A 20,048-nucleotide genomic window follows, 5' to 3' on the forward strand; every position below is an offset into this window, starting at 1 on the left:
CAGCTGAGCTCCCTGGAACTGCCAACAGATCCAAGAGGGATTCTGACAGGGACTTCACTGCTGCCAGTGAAACAACTGCAGCTGGAAGAGGATGTTTCTTTTTGTTGCCCAGTGCTCTTGATGCAGCTGAGGTCTGGATATTACTTGGCTGTCATTGTGACCCTATTAGAAAATAATTATCTATTCCAAGGAGCTGGAGAGAAACTGCAAGGGGTCTTACAGCTGAGAGCCACAGGGAGCAATGCAGAAGTAGATGGAGGAAGGCAAATAAGGGGCAAGGCCAGGCAGGTGTGTTCTCCACATCTCTACATTTAATGTTTACATAAGGTAGAGGCTTCTCTCAGCCTTTCTCCTGGCCTAAGAAGAGGAAGTCCGGATTCAAGTGTAATTTAAGTGCTGACTGAGGAACTGAGACATTCTCTTATTTTTCATCTGCCTGCCTTTTGTGTGATCCTCTGGGAACTCCATCTGGTATTGATTTCAGGCCTAAATGAACAATTTGTATCCATATAAATCCTATAAAATCAATGTAGTTAAGAAAATCTGCTGAAGTGGGTGAAAAGGCAGCTGTTGGGGCAGGATGCTTCACCATCACATAATTCCTACCTCAGAAAGGTACTGAAGGCAGCAACAGGACTTTGTTATTGCTGTTTCAGTGACAACACACAAGTGTCCAAGAGTCAATCCGTTTGCGTAATGGGTCCTTTAATTTTTTGCTATATTAATAAAAACTGATCCAATTTATCTGCTTCATGATGAAGTAAATACTCAGGAGATTTAAGAAGCAAATACACCATATCAATGAATTGGTTATCAACACACCCATAATGATGTATATATTTTTGCATAATCTGAAAAATTAGTTATCTTCATCCAAAACGCCGACGCTGGAAGGGAAAGTGATTTAGGACAGGGGAAAAAAGTTCTCTAAGTCAGTTAATAAAAAGTCAAGCTTACCCTTATCTTCTCTGAGTGGGTTTAGGAGACTATAACATTGATAGTTACTGTTAAATTTCTCTAGAGGAATGACACCAAGTCTCAGCTTCCTCAGCGTGCAGTTAACCAAAACATAAGGTACGTCCTCCAAACGCCCGTCAGAAGAGAAACTGCACAAACTACTCCAAGGTATTTATAAACAAATTATTAATGGTCACTTCATAGGAGCTTTGGGTTACCCATATTTCTGAACACATTATTACTCTTCTGCCTCTTCAGTTTAAAAAGTATTCCAGTTCCAGAATATAGAAAGTCTTAACATTAAGGCATACATACAGCTGTGTTGTTTGCTTTCATTTAATAAAGATCAATTTACTCATACTCAAATACATGGAATGTTGGCACAAAACTAAAGCTCTGGTGGAACAGCTACCAATCATACACAAAGATTCTGTGAGGTCCTCTTGACTTGCATTTCTCTGAAAGATACACCACAAAATGGCTTTAATAATACAAACTGAATGCTGGATCAAATCTCTAAATAATAAGTAGCAGTTAAAGTAAATGGTTTGCTTTATTTGTAAATTATGTACAGAATACATTAATTATTTTTTTAATTATGATGGAGCAGGAGAAAGAAAACAGCCATTAATTTCCAAAGAGTGCTGTTTCCTTCACCTGCAGGAGATGACATCTTTCTCTAAACCAGATGTACAAACCCAGTTTGGATTTCCTCAGTTGCTGGCACACAGTCTGGAGACACAGAGAACACTGCAGCCAAATTCAGCACTACCAGCTTTTTATATTTTCAGCAAAATACTTCTGCTAAAACTAGTTTTCTTAGGAAAGTTTTCACAATCTTTTTGAAAATCAAGAAAAATATCAAGAAAGCTGTGGGCTAAGAAGGGCTTTACTTAACTAGCTATCAAATGAGTATAACTAGGAATAATCTGAGGTTTGGTCATTCAACTTTTACCTGTTTTATAAAAGCAAGTTTGAGAAGCTAAATTGACCAGTTATGCAAGTACCAGAAAACTATGGGTTTTTTTTTCAGTGTGTTGGAGGACAATCTGGGCAATCTATCAATCAGTACAAAACCTGTCAGATTGATAAAACTTCCATCAATGGATATTAATGATTAACATAGTACCAAGTAATCAAGTTAATGGTTAAAAAAAAAATAAAATGAAGGAACTAGATATAAAACTGTTTGGTAACACTTATGTTTCAGCAAACAAAGATGCTACTGTATGATCTATGTTTTGGTGATCAGCCAACAAAGAAAATCCAACCATCTGCACATCCTTAGTCCCAGAACCACAGTGAGTTTATGATTTTTCATGAGAAGGCCTACTTTCCCTATCTTCCTCCTCTTCTTCTTCACAATCTCCTTCATCTGTTTGCTGTTCCAGTTCCTCTTTTGTGATCATTTCAAAGTCGTTGCCATTTCCACTACTGTGCTGGGACCTGTCATCTTCACGCCTGTCACTGTCAGTGTCTGAATGTCGCTCTCCTCCCGAGCCCTCTGTTCCCAAGTTCCTGGTTGCTTCTGTTTTCCCATCCTCTTCTTCCTTCTTCTCACTATCCGATTTCTCCTCGCTGTCGTATTTTTGCTGCTTTTTGGATTCTGATTTTTCCTCTTTCTTTGAGTCTGCTTTTGGTCCTTTGTATTCGTGTGTGTACAGGGGCCTGAAGGAGTCAATGAACCCCACGTCTGCTGTAAGATTTGGCAGGAACCAGAAGTGATGCCTTCCTCCAGTGATCAGCCAGATAATAAGGAAGAGGATGCAGCGAGCTGTATGGAAAAGGAGAAGAAAAATGTGAGGAGTTATGCTGAACATCCACACTGTACAACTATTCCCCACCACTAACACCCACCCAAAGTCAGGGACAGAGATGACCCTGGGGAAAAAAATCTCTCATTCTGCAACAGCACTGTGGAATACTTTGTTCTCATCACATCTCCCCCACCCCATTAACCTAATATCTTATTATTTCACTCTTAATCCCTTCGACTAAATAAACACAAACACAAGAAAGCTTTAAAATCCTGGTTACACCATTCCCACTAGTGAATCTGTTCTTATGCCCAGTTCTTGGGGGTGTGTTGCCTTTTTAATTGCTTTTTTAAAGGAGGCAGCAACCGAATCTCCACTCTACCAGAGCTTGCACTCGCTTTCTTTCTGCAGCACAACTCTGACACCCCGTGGCCAGGAGGGAAATACAGACAGGAGATCAGCCTGGGTACTGCCAACAGCTGCCTCCTTCAGGACCACATTTCAGAAGCAGGCTGTGTCTCTGCCCTTTCAGACTCCACCTGCTGATAAGGTGACAATGACAGACACTTACCGACGGCCAGAAGGAGAATACTGGCGACAAAACAGCCTGCACCTACGCTGAGGTAATAAACACCAACACGCATCTCTGCGGGCCAGAGGGGGAAGAGAGTGGCTGCTATAACAGCAATCACTAAATGGGAAGAGAAGAAAAGCATGAGAACCATGACTTTGTTTTCCTGGTAGGTGTATACAGGCTTCTCAGTTGCTCAAATGCTGCTTGGGCAACTGAGCGGAGTTGAAGAGCGGAGAGGGCAGCAGCCAAGAGGTGAGCAGGGAGCTGCCTGTAACCACTGCAGCAGGACACAGGCACAGGGAGCTGGGTGGAGATCAGCCTGGCCCCAGGGACTGGTCAGACCTGAAAAGGGCCCCAAGGGAGCAGGAAAGGTGGTTCTTTGGGATCAGGGAAGCTGGAAGGGGTCAAGGGTGCTAGACCAGCAGTACAGTGAGCTGTTAGCCCACTCAGGTCAGTTAGCATCAAAATTAATTTTGATTAAAAAAATAATGAACTGCTGAAGCTTATCCTGCACAAATACAAGTTTGAGGGTCAGAAAGCTGTCAGTCATGATATGAAAGAATTCCTTTAAACATCTTTCACATTTTTATGTAACCCACTGCATTTGGCTATTGGACAACTTACTCGTTAGCTTAAAGCAACACAAACAACCAGCTTGCAAACCTGTGCAAGTTGAGACATTTGCATGTTTCAGGTTTGGTTTTATTTAGTTCAAAAACATGTAGCCCCTCCATTCTGAGCTAGATGACTGGTATAAAATCATGCTGAAACTGAAGAGCAAAACTTTGTAGGGAAAAACCTTTCCTGATTACAAGTATGCTGGTTGATCCTATGCTTACATTTGTGATGTGCTCACCAATATCTACCCTTTACTTACCAAGTACAAGTCCCATGGCAAAAGTTTTAAAGTGAACAGGGTCATAGATCCACACATACACCTGCAACAGAAATAATCATGTTTACACTTGGAAAACAAGATCTCTAATTTTAATTTATTGCCTCACCCAAATGTTTACTGCCATGCTGTCACACTTGGTGCATTGAACAGGCCTTGGAAACAGGTTTGTGCCAGTGAGAGAAGTGCCCAAGGAGCCAGAGAGTCCTGGGGCTGCATGGCTGTGTGCCCACACTGTGGGCTGGTAACCTCAGCCTCGTGGTAGGAGCTGAAGGAGAGAGATCCTGCTGCTGAGGCAGGACAGCACTCAGAGCCTGGCATGCTGGAGGCTTCCAGCTGGGAGGAGAGGAGGAAGGGAAGGAGTTTCCACACTGTGCAAGAAAAAGTGGGAGGCTGGATCAGGCTGGATCTCTCAAAATAATTACTTTGTGAAAGAAGCTGAACCCCAAGTAACTTACAGGTGATGTAAAACTCTGGGGAAAACAATCTGCAGAACTGATGGGAACATGAAAAATTCAGAAACACCACTGAATCAAGATTTGTTTTCATTGTCCTTAATTCATGGTCAGCATGAAGCAAAACAACTTTGTAAAGAAAAAATGTCTCAGGTCCACCAAGTGGAAACAAACAAAAAAAAATACTTGTGGCTTTGGAGAGATGCCCTTAAGACAAAGAAACAGAATGAACACATGGAACAAAGCAAACAGCTGAAATGCTCAATTCAGCTCAAGTCCCATTTGATGACCTCAGATAAGTATAACTGTACCCTCTGTTCCAGAGCACACTCTTATCTAAACTTCTGCAGTTGCAATGCTCCACCAAATGTTTGCCTGAGAACTGTGGATCCATTTGAATCAGATTTACTCAGCCTTATTTAAAAACACCCAAAAGCTCCGCAGTGTGGTGCAGAACTGTCTGAACAAAAAATATACAGTTTTTTTTCTTTCTTACCAAACTAAAAAGTTTGAATCTTAGCTATTGCTACTTCTGAAAAGAAGCTGATGGTTACTAGAAACCAGCAACCCTCAAAGCAGTGCATAAGTATCAGGAGTTATTAACTTCCAGGAAGTACCAGGAACACACCCAAGAGGCAGTAATACAGTGTGATGCAACAAGAATATTTAATATTCTTCTTGTCACAGGGTTTGGAATTTGACTATAGCCAGACATAACATTGCTGTGAGTCAACTGTTAAGTGAGCCCAAACAAACTGAAGCCCATGCCTGCTGACTGGGCAGTAAGACAGTGTAATATGCAGTGATTGCAAGTGCTAAACAGTGAGGAAAAGGAAAAAAAAACCAGCTCTAATGTAAATACTGAAGGACTGTTTCTAAATTAGCTACTAAAGAAAGATCTTGGGAGTTGCAGTCCTTAAAAAATGTCAGCTCATTAATAAAAAAAGTCAATGATGTGAAGACAAGAAGTAAGTCCTGTTATACTGCACACAGTCCTGGTTACCCCATGTGAGAGACAACAGGATCAGAGGATCAGAAGTAGATGGGTTGTATAGGAGGTGGGATGAAACAGAGCAAAGCAGGTGGTGAGAGAACTGAGAACAGCAAAGATACATCAAGGAAGAACATTTCCTATCCAAGTGATTTATTTACAGCATTCACTGCCATGTAGGTTTTATACCCAAAGGTACACAAGAATGTTAAGGAAGATTTCAGTAGAGTGATCTTCAAAGTGGGGATTGCTGTGAGGACAGCCCAGGTCACTCAGGGCTTTACCCAGTCTGGTCTCAAACACCTCTGAGTGTGGAGAATCTGGCAGAAATCTTGAGGCTGCAGAATTGCTCTGGGCAGCTCCAACACCCCCTGCACCCTGAGCACAGTTTGTCCCATGGCCATTAACATGCAAACTACTGGGAATTAAGTTTTCTCTTAGATATTTTAATTACTGTCCTGTATTTATCTCCAGCTCACTTGCTGCAAGTACTAAAAAAAACTAATGTTTCAAGATCAGCTGTTACATTGCCATTAATTTTTCTTTCAACATGTCATGAAAGAGTTTGATGAAATACAGCAAATTAACCTGTTATCTGACAACAGTACACTGGCACTAACAGAAAGTACCCATAAATCTTACCTCATTTCCATCCAAGAAAAGTTGGTCTTCGTGTGGCTCAAGTTTGAATTTCCTCTTAGTTTCCTTTTTCTTAGGTGTTCCTGGGGTCTCATCCTGAGGACAAATGCAAATCAGAGATATAAAAAACCCCGAGGATCTTAATTTCTATTATTTTGAGTCTAATAACTTCTCACAAACTTAAGATCACATTCACTTTACTTTCTTTTTAAAAGTAAAGATGTGTTACTTGTTCCTGTTCTCGTTTATTACCACCTGAGTACCTCAAAAATAAAGAAAAATTGTAAGAGATATTATATTTTAGTGTCTAAGGACTAGACTGACTTCAGGATAACCTTGTCTTCAAATGCAGAGCAAAGCTCTGCTGACATTAATAGGAAGTCTTCATGAAGATCAAGAAGAGGGTACAACACTTCACAATCACTAACTTTATTAGAATTATTTGGTACCTTGGTGCTATATTTACCACATGAGCATCCTTTCAAAATCAGCTTCTGACTGTTTATTCTCTATCCTCCATCTCTTTCTGGATCTTGTGCTTCTTCTCTGTTTCCTGTTTCCTTCTCTTTGCTTATTTTTTTGTTTGAAAATAGCTTTCTATGCACTGGCTTACATAACCACTAAACTATCAGTTCAACAAACAACTAGTTTAAAAATTAACATCACATTTAATAATGTAACACTCCAGATGACAGAGAATTGGAGGACAACATAACTTTCATAATCAGCATTTAATGTACCTGAAGAGGTACATTGGCTTCTATATTTAGAATGCCAGCAAGGTTGTTTTGTTTGCAATTCTTTTATTAGCCATGTAGCTTTATTCTGAACTCCAGACCTTTGAACATAGACTGTGCCTCTCACTTCATGTGTCATAATTTCACTTAGGAGCATCTGGAATAACTTGAGCACTGCCCTACTAACTGGAATATAATACATTCCCTCATCAAGTTTGTTCCACAGATTCTTAGCATTTTAATTTAGGAATTCTATTCTGCTAATAAAAAAATCAGGAAATTAAAAGATACGTATACAAACTTAGAAAGGAACAGTCTGATCTTGAAAGTAAATCACAAGTCAGTGAAAACAATGAAACATTCTGCAGATGAGTTAAGAGAGCTGTCACCCCCCAAAACAGCTCACTTTACAGAGCAATCCACAAACACCAAGTACCAAATACTACATTCCAAACATTCTTATTACCAAACACGGCAAAGTTGTTTTTGTTTCCCATGTGCAGCTGCAGGTTTGAGGTGTGAGGTCCCACCACATGTGGCACCCTGTGCTAAGGTACATTTGCACAAAGCATTGTTGGTGCTGCAGCTGAAGAGAATCAGTTCGTGATGAACTTGGCCATGATGAGGTACAGGCAAGAAAAGGTTTGTCATGATTTACAACAACCAAATATATTTTTAAGTCCGTGTAATCACAACAGTTGATGTGTTCTCTGTTACAAGTTTTTCTCTTCTCTTACAGACAGCACTTACCTTTTTACATTCTTCTTTTTCACCATCTTTTTTCTTTTCTTTCTCCTTCTTAGATTTTTCGTCTTTGCCACTTTCCTTCTTGCTCTTTTTCTCCTCTTCTTTCCCACTCTCAGCCTTTCCTTTTTCCTTTTCTTTCTTTGTATCTTTGTCAGGTTTCATTTTCATCACTTTCAATGCTCGATGAAAGAATTGTTTTTTCAGGAGTCTTAAAATGAAAAAAAGTTTAATGATACATTTAAGCATGTCTGTGGAAATAACATTTACATTGTTATTAGATACCATTCAAGATTATCTATCTAATATAACCATGAACAATATGACTGAAAGACAGAGGTCACCATCATCTGCTCTATTTACAACTAAATACGCCAGACCTAATTATCACCTCCTGCTTTGCCTTTTTTTTTTTTGTTCATCTGTTCAAAACTGGGTAAAACTCAAGACTTTTCCGTGGCAGCATTTTGCATAGACATAAATACACAAGATTTAAGGTGCAGAAAGCCACTGGGTCAATTCAGTTCTCTCACTAATGCAACCCCAACCCATATTTGCAAGTTCACGTCACCGCCATTTCGTAGGAAAAACAAGGAAGTGGATACAGGGCTTGTGAAGTTCCTTGGTGCACGATGAATAAAATCACCCTGTTGGATCTGGCAAACATCCCAGTCATGTCAGATGCAAACATACCTTACAGCAAGTGTATTTATGGCCAGCAGGGCACCAGGCAGTGGCATTTGGGAGCCTTAAGGCTGTCACCAACAAGAAACGTCCTTGGAAGGATGAGCGCCAAACTCGGAGAGGCAGAGCAGTACAGAACACTGCTCTTCAGACTGGGAGGAAGCAGCAGGGTGTGAAATCCCAACACACATTCACACCAAAAATCCCGATCCTATGCATCAAATTGATCTGATTTGTCCTTGAGTTCTTTCATCTCTTGCTGCAGACCAAATCCTTACGCTGGACTGATTGTTAAATTAGGAAAATTCGCTGAAGAGAGAAAGAAGTCATTCCAGCAATTAAACTTGGGTGCATGCTGACTAGAAAGCAGAGTTGTTTCAGGTATTAAAAAAGCTTCCTTCAGACAACTGTTCACATGGATTCTCTTTCTAGCAAAAGAAAATCACTTGTCTGGGAGAAACTACTCCTCTTCTCAGTTGGAAGTTGAGGGCACTCGGGTACTGAGCAGCCCACAGGACAGGTCTGGCCTGCAGGACAGCTCTTTCACTGCAGGAGCCACCTCTGCCTCTGGTGAAATATAAAAAGATGGGACAGTGACTGCTCAGAGCATGCAGCCAGGGTATCTGTGCAGCCAACAGCCAGGCCCTGAAGCAGGACAGACCTTCACTTCACTGACCAAGCCCACACTGCTTGCTGATTCCCAACTGGTTAACCCTCTACAGATCTGCTGACCAAAGCATTATGGATGGAGCTTATTTCTGAATAAACCCCCCCTGAAGAAAACTTACAGAATATAAATGGATGTGGAAGTGTACCAGGAGACCCTATGTATTGCAGCAGCATTAGGAATTCAGTTCATAACTTGTTTGAAATATGCAACTGATGGGTGGAATTGACATGGGATGGAGGAGCAGGATCTGATACTTGTTTTGTTTGACAGGGCAGGTAAAACAAGGAATAGCCACACCAAGAGAGTTCAGGTACTTGTTTTTAATATGAATAAGAGTCTAAGCAGTCACTTACACTGAAGGGACTAGATTTGTATTGATACTGTTCCATTCCTTCCAAAAGGCAAAGGAAGTAGACACAGCAAATGTTTAAAACTCTGAAAGAAGCTTCAGTGACCAAAGGTGGCCTTGGCATTACCAGCAACAGAGAAGTGAGCAAGAGAAACCAAACTATAGATATCCTGTGGTGCTGAACATCAGGGCACAAAATGATGCTGATGATAAACATCAGTGCCAGAGGACAGAGGGTCAAACTGTTTTTCTTTGCACACTGAACAGGCACTCTTCACACTGTTGGAGCTGCAGGACTTAAGGGACTGCCATCTCATCTGATGCTTTAGTGACTGAAGAACAAACACACAGGCTCCTAATTCAGTCCAAAAAACTCTGGAAGGGAAGACTTACTTTCCTGATTGCATTAAACTAATGCTTTATGCTAAAACAAGTATTAAAGTTTGAACACAGAATCAACCCTTCCTCAGCCCAGGAACTGGAGGAAGAACCTCACCTTGCTGGATGGCTATATAAAAGAGGCCAGAAGAAATTACTAAATATTGCCCATATTCTTAATTTCTAAGGAGCTTTTGCAGAGCTCTGCAAGTGTAGCCAGTCCCCTTTACCCTATGGGTCTGCCCTAAATGAGGTACAGTCAGAATATGCCATTCACATAACCAAAGTGTTTGGAGCAGACTATGCAGCAGGGAGACATCATTTGAGAAGCAGAAATTGAACCTCCAAGTCCAAACTCTGCCACAATGGCAGAATGTGGCAATGGGGAGGAGAGATTTGAGAGCTCTGATCCTACACACTGCAAATAACTTGAAAATATAGGTAAATCCTTTTGTTCATTTTGCTGCCTCCAAGCAGCATAATGAAAGCATGAGAGAGTTGAGAGAATAAAGATGAAACCACATTGCTTCCATTTCTGGTGTGACACCCACAAAGACAGCAATAAAAATACAAACATTATTTTTACATGCAACCACAAATGCTTTAGAATGCATGAAGCCTAAGTGAAATTGGTTCCTAAATAACTAAGACATCTTGGCAACTGTAAACCTGATGAATTAGGCCAGGTCATACCTGTTGCAGTAATCAACTACAGACTCCCGGGTTGTAAATAAAGCCTCTTCTCCTTTCTTTGCCTTTGCCCATTTAGAATCCAGAAGGCAATCCACAGCTTTTGAGGCTAGAGGGAAAAATAGAATTAAAAATGCATTAAAAATAATGATATTTATTAAAAAATACAGTCTGCATCCCCTCAACCACACCAACCAGTCAGTTCTGGTGATGTTCCACATCCTTTCAGTCTTTACAAGTTAAGCCTAGCCACTATTCTGAAATACATTACTCTTGACAACTATGAAATCATAGAGCAAAAAGTTTACTGCCTCTACTTCAGGCTGATAGGATTCATTTTATGGCTATCTAATGCCTAAATAAGTTTTCAAAGCCAAACAGTGAGCTCAATACTTATTATTGAGGCACAAATAATAAAAATAAAACAGCTTCCCCCTTGCCTGTGCTCCCCCATCCCCCCGGTACCACATTAGAAGAAAATATTATTCTCAGATTAAAAGCAACCCTACCAATAAAATAATCAACTCGGTGGCCCATCATGTTGGTGGATTTTGTTGGACAGTTGAAACGTAAGTATTTAGCAACAGCCTTCTCCTCCTTGAATGGTTCACCAACCTCCTGCAACAGGAAAAGTCCAACATTAATACAGGTTTAATGTGAGAAAACTCAACTCCTTTGGGCTCAAAAATCAGAGGCTGCAAAGTCCTTTTTATTTTATGGCAACATATAAATAACAAGTAAAATGCACAAGAGGTGAAAACAGGTCAGAGAATTTTTTCCAAGCACTTTCTGTCTACATAAAGCAAAAAAGCAAGAATTCTTAAGTAAGATGATCTGAAGGTAAGGAGTACAAACTCTGTAAAAAGAGTGAACTAAGAGGGAAGCACAGGGCACCTGGAAAGCTGCCTAAGGCACAGAAGCTGGGATGAAACAGTTGTGAAGCTGAGAGCAAGGAAAAAACAGAGTGAGGAATCAATATGTATGAAATGAGAGCAACACAGGTGTCTGGACAGAATATGAAGCAGCTTGAATTTCATGTCACAGAGGAGAAAGTCAAGTTGAAAAGAAGTTGAAAGATCTGGCTTGAAAACTTCAGTGCATGACAACAAAAATACTGAAACCTTGAGAACCACTGAGGAGATTCTTCCAACCCAGAGACTAGGAAGATCAGGATGAAGCACACAAACAACAGAACAGACATTTTAGGGAAAGGAAGCCCTCAGTCTGCACACATTGATAAACTCAGTACATTTACAACTTGCAGAGAGGTGGCAGAATTCAGAGATATTTCAGACAGACAGAAGGCTGGAGATGGACATTTCCAGTTATGTAAAATTAAGAGCTGATGTTTGTAAGCAGGAAAGGAAGATCCAATGGTTTGGGTCAGAAGGGACCTTAAAGATCACCCAATCCCCTTGCATGGGCAGGGATACCTCCCACTAGACCAGGTTCCTGCTTCACAAAAACCTATCTGAAACAAACAACTGGCATATTACACTGATTTGTGCAAACTTCCTCAAAATTCCTTTTTGAAAGAGCTGTTTTAGTAAGAAAGGTTTCACACTCCATATCCCTCTGCTTCTTGTAGATCAACACCAGGGAAACACGAGGATATCTTTGAAGACTGGCAGAACCTTTCCTGTATCTATTTGCCTCATGCTGGCCAACAAAATAAAGATTACAAAAGCCACAAAACAGGAACAGACAGAATTCAAAGATCTTTGTTGAAGACACAACATTTCTAAAGGTCAGTAAATACACACAACCTCCATTACTGCTTTTAGATGCACTATCACATCCCAAGCAGCATGTGAGGTGGAAATGCAAGGTCAAACAGATGTTGTTACACCAGAATAAAAATATTATTAATAAATATTGTTAATATTCAGCAGTTTGCACACCTAACTTTCAAAATCAACTGGTTAGTGAGTTCTCCTTCTAGAGGAGATGCTTTTCCTGTGTGAGGAGAATCTGAAATGGATTTTAAAGACGGATTTTAATGGATCTTAAATTGGGATATCCTAAAGATATCCAAATGACAAAAAAACTCCACAGTTTGTTAGTTCTGAGATACTTAAGTCTAAACTTTCCACATGCATTAAGAAATATGCTCCCACACTCACCAGTCAGTTTCAAAAACATGTTCCCCAAATAAAGCCAGACAATCCTAACAGTCCTCATACAGATCACATTAACTCCTCCTCTGTGCTCAATCCTTTTTTTTTTTTTTTTTCACGTTTTAAAAATCTGTCTAAAACATCAGATAAGTCCCAGGAAACTATTCACTGTCAGTGCATGCACATAATTTATATGCTGTGGTTTCATGTCCCCTTATATGGTACAGTTGAACAGTAATTGTCAACCACTGATGATGCTGCCAAGTTTGGCTCCCAGATTTGGTTTAATAGCAACAAAATGAGTAACAATGCAGTTAAAGAAAATGAGGGAATGTGTACCACAGTTACCACATGGCACACAGGCAAAGGTACCATGGAGACTGATGACTACACATACAGCAACTGTGTTTCAAAATAACACTTGTGTAGTATTTCCTACCATCAAATTAAGCCTGGAGCAAGAGTTCACAGGGAAATTGTTGTATTTCCCAGCACAGACACTAAAACAATCAGAGAAGCTCTGGATATTCACACTGATCTTAATTCTTCTGCTATTTTTTTCCTTCCTAAAATATTTATGATTCAGGTCATGTGAAGTGCTACACAGGCAGTGCCTGGCACCAGGAGATTTAATTTTTTTTATTTATTGCTCCTTACTATCTATTGCTTTGTCCTTTTCCGTGGGATAGTTTCATGATATTCCAAACAAAAAGAAGCTTCCCTGTGACAGACACTGCCACAGTTTAACAGAGCTCATTCAGAGGAAGACTCCCCTGGAATGTAATCCTCATTTTTCACCCTATTTTCATCCCTTTACTTGCAGAGCCAGGCTTCTGTTAAAATATTAAAAGAGATGAAGACAGAAAATAATATTACATTTCATCTTAAAGTGAAACCAACAAGAACACTGAAAATTTTGATAACCTGAGCACAACTTTTTTCAAGATGCATATCAACTGATCTCTGTGTTCAGCTGTAAAAATATCCAAACACCAGGCACTGAAGCCTCCTTACACATTTAGAAATAGATTATTCAGAAGAATCCAGGGGTCGTTCTCCAGAAGTTATAAAGCTTTAAAAAAAGATGACACAACCTTAAGAGGCATGTGGTAACTTCCTGATAGTTAAAGTTTGTTTTTGTAGGAAAGATGAGAAGATTAAAGTAAAAACTTAGGCAATGTATTTCTGGAATGTTTTAGAATGTCTTGTCAATTAAAATTCTATTATTAAACTGATTTTAGTTAATAAAATATAGAAGTGTCAAGCTTCCAAATACCTCTGCTCTAGATTTTGAGAGACTTAGGCCTACTTTAATTTTATATATTGAAAAATGCATAAAAACTTAAGAGATTTATGATTCCACATAATTTTGAAACAGTGGAAGAATGCTACTAAAAGTAAAATCAAACCCTATTTCTTATTTATCAAGACAGAAAAACTCCATCTACAAGAAGACAGGAAAAACAGTGATCAGCCTAACCACTTACTAGAAATTCACTGGCAATTTAATTTTTTACCAATCCTTGAGAATTATTCCTACAAAAAATATGCACTATGTGAATTCATGAAACAATGCTGAGATTTTCAAACTCAGAGACCTTCCAGATCTACTGAAATTAAAGGAAAACCCTAATCAAATAATTTTTTACCATTATTTCCCAGTCAGAAGTATAGCACAGTGCATTCTGAACTGCTTTCAGCACACTGATGCAGTTCCCAGTTAATCCAAGCTCCATCTGGGACTGCAGAGGCCCATACATTAAAAATAAAACAATGTAAATAGTTTTGTTTACATTGTTAATGTAAAAATACACTAAAAATAAAAATATCTGACCTCAGCTATTAGAGTTAGTGTGCCCACGAGCATCCTTTTCCCTTTTGTCTCTACCTAGGTTTGACTTACTCAGGTTCTCTTACTCCTGGAACCATTAACAGATGTCTAAAGTCCAAAGCATATTTGAAGGCTGAAATTTAGTACATTTTCTTTCCCCTTTGCATCACAGTTGTGAGAAGACAGCTCCAATCCAAGACAGGATTTCCTTCCACAACATTGCAATGTAAACAAGGGCTCTGGGAAATTAAAGGAGAGTTAAATAATGACTATCACTAACCTATCACTAACCAGACAAGTTATTGCACGTGCAGACAAACAAAGGATTATGCTCCTCTGTTGTAAAGAGGTCCTTAGAATTGTTTCATTTCAGTAAAATGAGTATCTAGTTTATTTCCTTGCTCTTACATCTGAGCACTGACGATTTTCAGAACACCACCTCTCACAGAAGACTTCTGAAGACTAATATTTTACACAGTTTTCAGACCAGGAAAAGAAGAAATTTAAGTGCATTGGTCACGTGCAGCCTGATTTTCAAGCTAAGAGCCTAAGTCAAAAATCACACAGGGCCACATTCCATTCCTCACACCTGTCCTCATATGGACATCACATTAGCATTACCTTCTCTGAAGATGGTCTGAGCACATCAAAGCTTGGGCTGAACTGCAAGATTATCTTTTACCTTTCCCTGTTGACTCTCAGGCCTTAAATAAGAAGATGTGTGGTGGCAGAGGAGTGGGTACTCCTCATCTATTCTGCTGAAGCATTTAGACTTTGCCTAAAATCAACTGAGGTGCAGTAGGACAGAGAAAAAGCACACAAATTACAATGATTTGACAGTCTTAGGACTCCATCTATATTTTCTCCAGCAACTAGTAAATAAGAAGTTGTCCAGATCTTGCACTGATGACCACTACTACATGGATTGCTGGGAGGTCTCTTAAAGAAACTATGGCAGAGTCATGCAGAAAAACCAGTTCTTCTGGATTACTGTGGCTGCATGCTAGCCACAAGAAATTAACTTTTCTTTACAGAAACAGATTACAGATTGCTTTCTTGCCAAAGACATTTCTTATAAAAACACAAGAACTTGTTTTCTTCTTTCTTTTCAGCCATCACTGGGTTTTTTTATTTTTTGAGCAAAAGCTCTGAACATACAGAATTTTAGAAGACGTTTCAAAGGAACAATTTACAGGATATATTGAAGCCACAGCATGCCAGCTTCAACCCTCTTCTAACTCTAGGCCAGTTTTTTCAACTTCCTCCCTTCCCATCTTCAAAAACGTAACAGATTTTCAAAAGGCAGCAATTCTTGTTTTGATGACAACTGGGGCTGCTCCTTTCAATGCCTATTTTTCTGTGTTTCCTCCCCCAGTCTTTGTTTCTTCCTCCTCTATCACCTGATACCACTCACTTTCAAATAAGTTATTCTGCCATTCTCCTTTGTTATCATCCTACTCAGCTTTCCTGGAATTAATGAGAAAATCAAACAGTCAAGCTGCCTTAAAACTTGCATTACTGTAAAACCACTGCAATGATGTTTTTGAAGACTCTTTCCCTACTCAAGTCACAAAAAAAAAAAAAAAAAAAATTGGAACACAGAAAGCAGCAATGCAGCTCTTACGTGTTTTAATTCCACACATTTTCCTTCCACCTTTTCCTTTCCTGCCCAAATCAAGAAGCTGTAGGCCAGGCCAGTTAATATTGGCTGGCAGGTGTCTTTAACCAGGATCCACCCAAATCCAGTAATTCAAGAGGAAACTAAAAGTCAACAAGAAAAGCACATGCCATTAATGGCACATGCATGGCCTTGATGCCACCTCAGCCATCAATCTGTAGTGAGACATTTGCCTAAGGACTGTTTTCTCTATTCCTAAGAGCAGTATTTATATGCATTAACATTTCTGGAGCAGAGCACACAGTACTGAGGTGCAATGGGAGCGCTGTTAATCCCAACACAAAGATAAACAAAACTTCACATGGGCAGAATAAAAACCATGCACAATGGAATCCTGCCAATGTCATTAAAACTTAATGCCTCCTTAACAGTGCAATTGCAGACCTGCCAACAAAGTGCCACGTGTTACCCAGCTGAATGCCAGTCAAAATAACCAACTCTGAAGATTTTGTGCTGAAGAAAGCATTTCAGGATATACATGGAACTGTATTTTTTTCCAAGAAATGGCACAGCTTTGATCAGGCTGCTGGAGTGACAGGTATTCAGTCTCTCTGAGGTGTATCTGGGAGCAAAAAATAGCAAATAGCCATTAGACAACATATGTTGACTTTCTTTTAATAAGTCCTTTACACACAGCACGCATTCTTGAGTTCAGAAATTTGAACCATGTGGGAGCCCACTGGCTCAAGCAATCTTCATCCTGCAGGGCAGCCTCTCCTCACTGAGGTAATCTCCGTGTTAATTACAGTTAAATTCCTGTCAGGAATGACACTCTGAAAACTTTACCTCGTAAAATGCCTTTCTTCAAACTTCTGAAGTCAAGATTTCTGCAACTTCCACCACTTCCAGCTTGTTGCCAGCCTCTAAGCTCCATGCAATGCAGATTGGGCAATGTGTCTTTAAGCAAATGTATTCTACAAAACACATCCTTCCTGCCACCACTTCCCTCGGATGGCAAACACAGACAGCAGGCTTGACAGAACTTTGAACTGTTTCATCAAGACCTTTTTCATGTCTCATCTCATGTGCAGCTGGCTGACCCAACCACCATGATTCCAACCTCGATGGCAGAGATAAAATCCTATAAAAATTATTCAGAACCCAGGTTCTATACACAGAGTATTTGAAACTGAAGTGTTCCATCAGTCTCTTCCACAGCTACAAACACTGCCTCCTCTAAAGATCTCTTGTCAAGAAATCCAGCTCTACTTAATGATAGTGGGGTATTCAAACAAGGTGCCTGCATACAGCATGACAGTCTCTTTATTAAGGGGTACACATCACCCTAAAATAAGCACACACCTCTAAAGCATTTGAAGCACCTACAAACAAAAATCCCACGCTTCATTTTAACAAAAGAAACTTGCAGCAGTATCCTGAACATGATGATCATACTGCAACTATGCCAATAAAGTTCAAAAAGACTTTTTTTTAAAAAAAAACCACCAAAGCCAACTACCAAGAAAAATAGATGTGTTTTAATCAATGACCAATTAAGAACACCCTTTGGGCTTTCAACAGTATTCTTTGTTCACTGTCCTTTCTTCCCATTGTTGCTGACACACACTGGGAAACACACTAAGATGCAATACACATTTCTCTACATAATTATATCACAAATTTAGGCCACAGTCTTCAACATTTACTGTTAACACCCAGACATCGATTTAATTACTAACAATCTGGGAAATACTCTTACTGCTAACAGGCTGAAAATTAAGCATGTGCTTAAGTCCTTGTGAGACCACAGCCTTGGGTATTATAAAAAACACTGAATTACATTTAATTTGGGTTTGATGCTTTATAGGGCTGCTGTTGTCTTTGGTAAGGGACAATCCATAACAATTATGAAACGAGAATAATTCTGGAATGTTTTATGATAATTTGTAAATAATGATCATTGCATTCCCCTCACCCAACCCTTGCCCCAGTAACTTCAATTAAAGGGGAAAAAAGGAAACAATACAAGCACAGGCACATCTCCAGATTCTCAGGGGGAAGGGAAAGTAGGCTGGGGAGGGAAAGCAGAGAGGGCAACCAAGCATAAGGATGACATCGAAAGTGTGTCCGTTGTTGAATGGCTCTGTGACTTCTCTGTGAATGTTATCTGTACTTACAGCAAAGCAATAAATCCCAAACAAACACTGTTTTGGCTAACAGTAAGAGGCATTACGGAAACTGATGCTGCAACTGTGCTCAAAACCTACATGAAAAACCTCTGTAACACTCACTGCTGAGGGGATACATTGAGAACTCCTGAATCTCAGTGAAAACAGCCAAAGCAGCCTCCCCTTCGCCTTTAGGTGACACCATATAATCATCACTGCATTTTAACACGATCTCAAAGCTGATTACGTCTATTTTTAGACGGGGTTGTTTTGTTTATGTTTTCTAAGACCAAATTTCCTTTCCTCACCTCAACATTTCCTGGCCGGGGCACGTTTGGGTTTTTGGGCTTTTTTTTGTTTGGTTGGTTGTTTTTTTTTTAAAAGATACTCATACCATCTGTCCCATGTCTTTTTCTCTTAGGAACCAGCAGGATCAAGCCGAGTGTCAGCTCCTGGCTGGGACAGCTGCTCGCCTGGGTATTTGGAGTGTTGTTACACCACATTCAGCTATTGTTCGACATTGGGAACGGGTGAGATCCTAAGAGTAACACGGCGATTAAAAACCAGTTAACAGCTGGAAATCTGATACAGCTCTGGGAATCTCGGGTCACCGAGGCAGACGATGTGGAGGCACCGGGAGGGCAGATAAAGGGGTGCCCGGGGGTAAGGGGGTACCCGGGGATGCCCCTCAGACCCGCGGATGTGCCGGGGAGGACAGAACCCGCGGTATCCCCCGAAATGCTCCCACCCGCGCTTCTCCGGGCTCCGGGTTTTTTCGTTATTTCCTAAGGTTTACGAATTTACCAGAAAATTCTGAGGAAAAAACCTGTGTCCCCATGCTGCCAGCCCGGCATATTACCGAGCTCCGATGAGGCGCTGACCCCACGGCGAGGGCGCTTCCCTCACCGCCGGTTCCCCCCGGGGCGCCCGGGCACAAGGTACCGGGCACAAGGTACCGGGCACACGGTACCGGGCACACGGTACCGGGCGCTGTTGCTGCCGCCTCCTCGCAACAGCACGGGTCGGGGAGGCCGCAGAACCGGAGGGGGAAAGACCCAGTGAGGGGCGGCCGGGACACCCGGCAGGGTGGGGCCGCCCTGAGGAACGGGGAGAGGGGGCTGCGGCCTGGGGAAGGGTGGCGGGGCGGGCAGGGAGGAAGGGAGAGGCTCGGATACCTGGATCCTCTTCCTGTGCCTCCGCCGCTCCGCCATGTTGTCCCCGTCTGCTCCGCCGGTGACGTGGGACGGGAAGGGGGGGGGGGGGGGGTGTGCGGCGGCCTCGCGAGAGGCGGCGGGAACCGACAGGGGCGGGGAGACCGCGCCCCCTCAGCGCCTCAGAGGCCGAGGAGGCTCCGGAACGCCCCGGCCCGGCCCCAAGATCCGCCCCGGCCCCAAGATCCGCCCTGGCCCCTCAGCCCGACCCGACCCCTCGGTCCGACCCGGCCCCGTGATCCGCCCCAGCCCCTCGGCCAGCCCCGGGATGGCTTCAGCCGCATCAACCCGCGCTGAAGGGAATGGTGCGCAGGATAGCGTTCCTCCGGAGTGATGCAGGTGGTAAAAATTAATCTAGATTCATATGGATGAGCTTAACATGTCCTAACTGCTTTTGTACTCAGCATGTGCTCCTGGCGCTGGGTACCAGTACCCCAGGGTGCTGGATGTTCACCAGCTCAGACTACACCTGGGACAGGTCTCTCACAAAGGAAGCAGATATCTACACAGCAGGCACTTGGCTGTATCACAACATCTTTTCTTTTAAATGTCACGATTTGCAAAGCCATCCAGTGGATGTAAT

At 41.3% G+C, this 20,048-nt stretch overlaps 1 protein-coding gene across 2 annotated transcripts; it reads right to left on the minus strand.

Annotated features, from left to right (window-relative positions):
• Positions 1-692: 692 nt before the first annotated feature.
• On the minus strand, positions 693-19,512 carry SEC62 (SEC62 homolog, preprotein translocation factor). Of its 2 annotated transcripts, none has more exons than XM_030456089.1 (8): positions 19,430-19,512; positions 11,030-11,138; positions 10,524-10,629; positions 7,756-7,960; positions 6,272-6,364; positions 4,166-4,226; positions 3,286-3,405; positions 693-2,731 (listed from the first exon to the last, which is right to left on the minus strand). In XM_030456089.1, exons 1-8 carry the CDS (start codon positions 19,463-19,465, stop codon positions 2,265-2,267), a joined length of 1,197 nt encoding a protein of 398 aa, XP_030311949.1. In that variant the 5' UTR covers positions 19,466-19,512; the 3' UTR covers positions 693-2,264. The 2 variants fall into 2 exon arrangements, with proteins under 2 accessions (XP_030311949.1, XP_030311950.1); XM_030456090.1 differs by lacking the exon at positions 19,430-19,512 and adding an exon at positions 19,114-19,354.
• Positions 19,513-20,048: the final 536 nt, after the last annotated feature.

This window comes from Calypte anna, chromosome 9 (assembly GCF_003957555.1).
Source record: "Calypte anna isolate BGI_N300 chromosome 9, bCalAnn1_v1.p, whole genome shotgun sequence".
Lineage (NCBI taxonomy): Eukaryota > Metazoa > Chordata > Aves > Apodiformes > Trochilidae > Calypte > Calypte anna.

Coding starts and splice junctions, on each gene's coding strand:
- SEC62 (XM_030456089.1), bottom strand. CDS start 19,465: ATGGCGGAGCGGCGGAGGCACAGGAAGAGGATCCAG. Junction 6,365..7,755: donor AAAAAGAAGAATGTAAAAAG/GTAAGTGCTGTC, acceptor ATTTGTCCTCAG/GATGAGACCCCAGGAACACC. Junction 4,227..6,271: donor TTTTCTTGGATGGAAATGAG/GTAAGATTTATG, acceptor TTTCTGTTGCAG/GTGTATGTGTGGATCTATGA.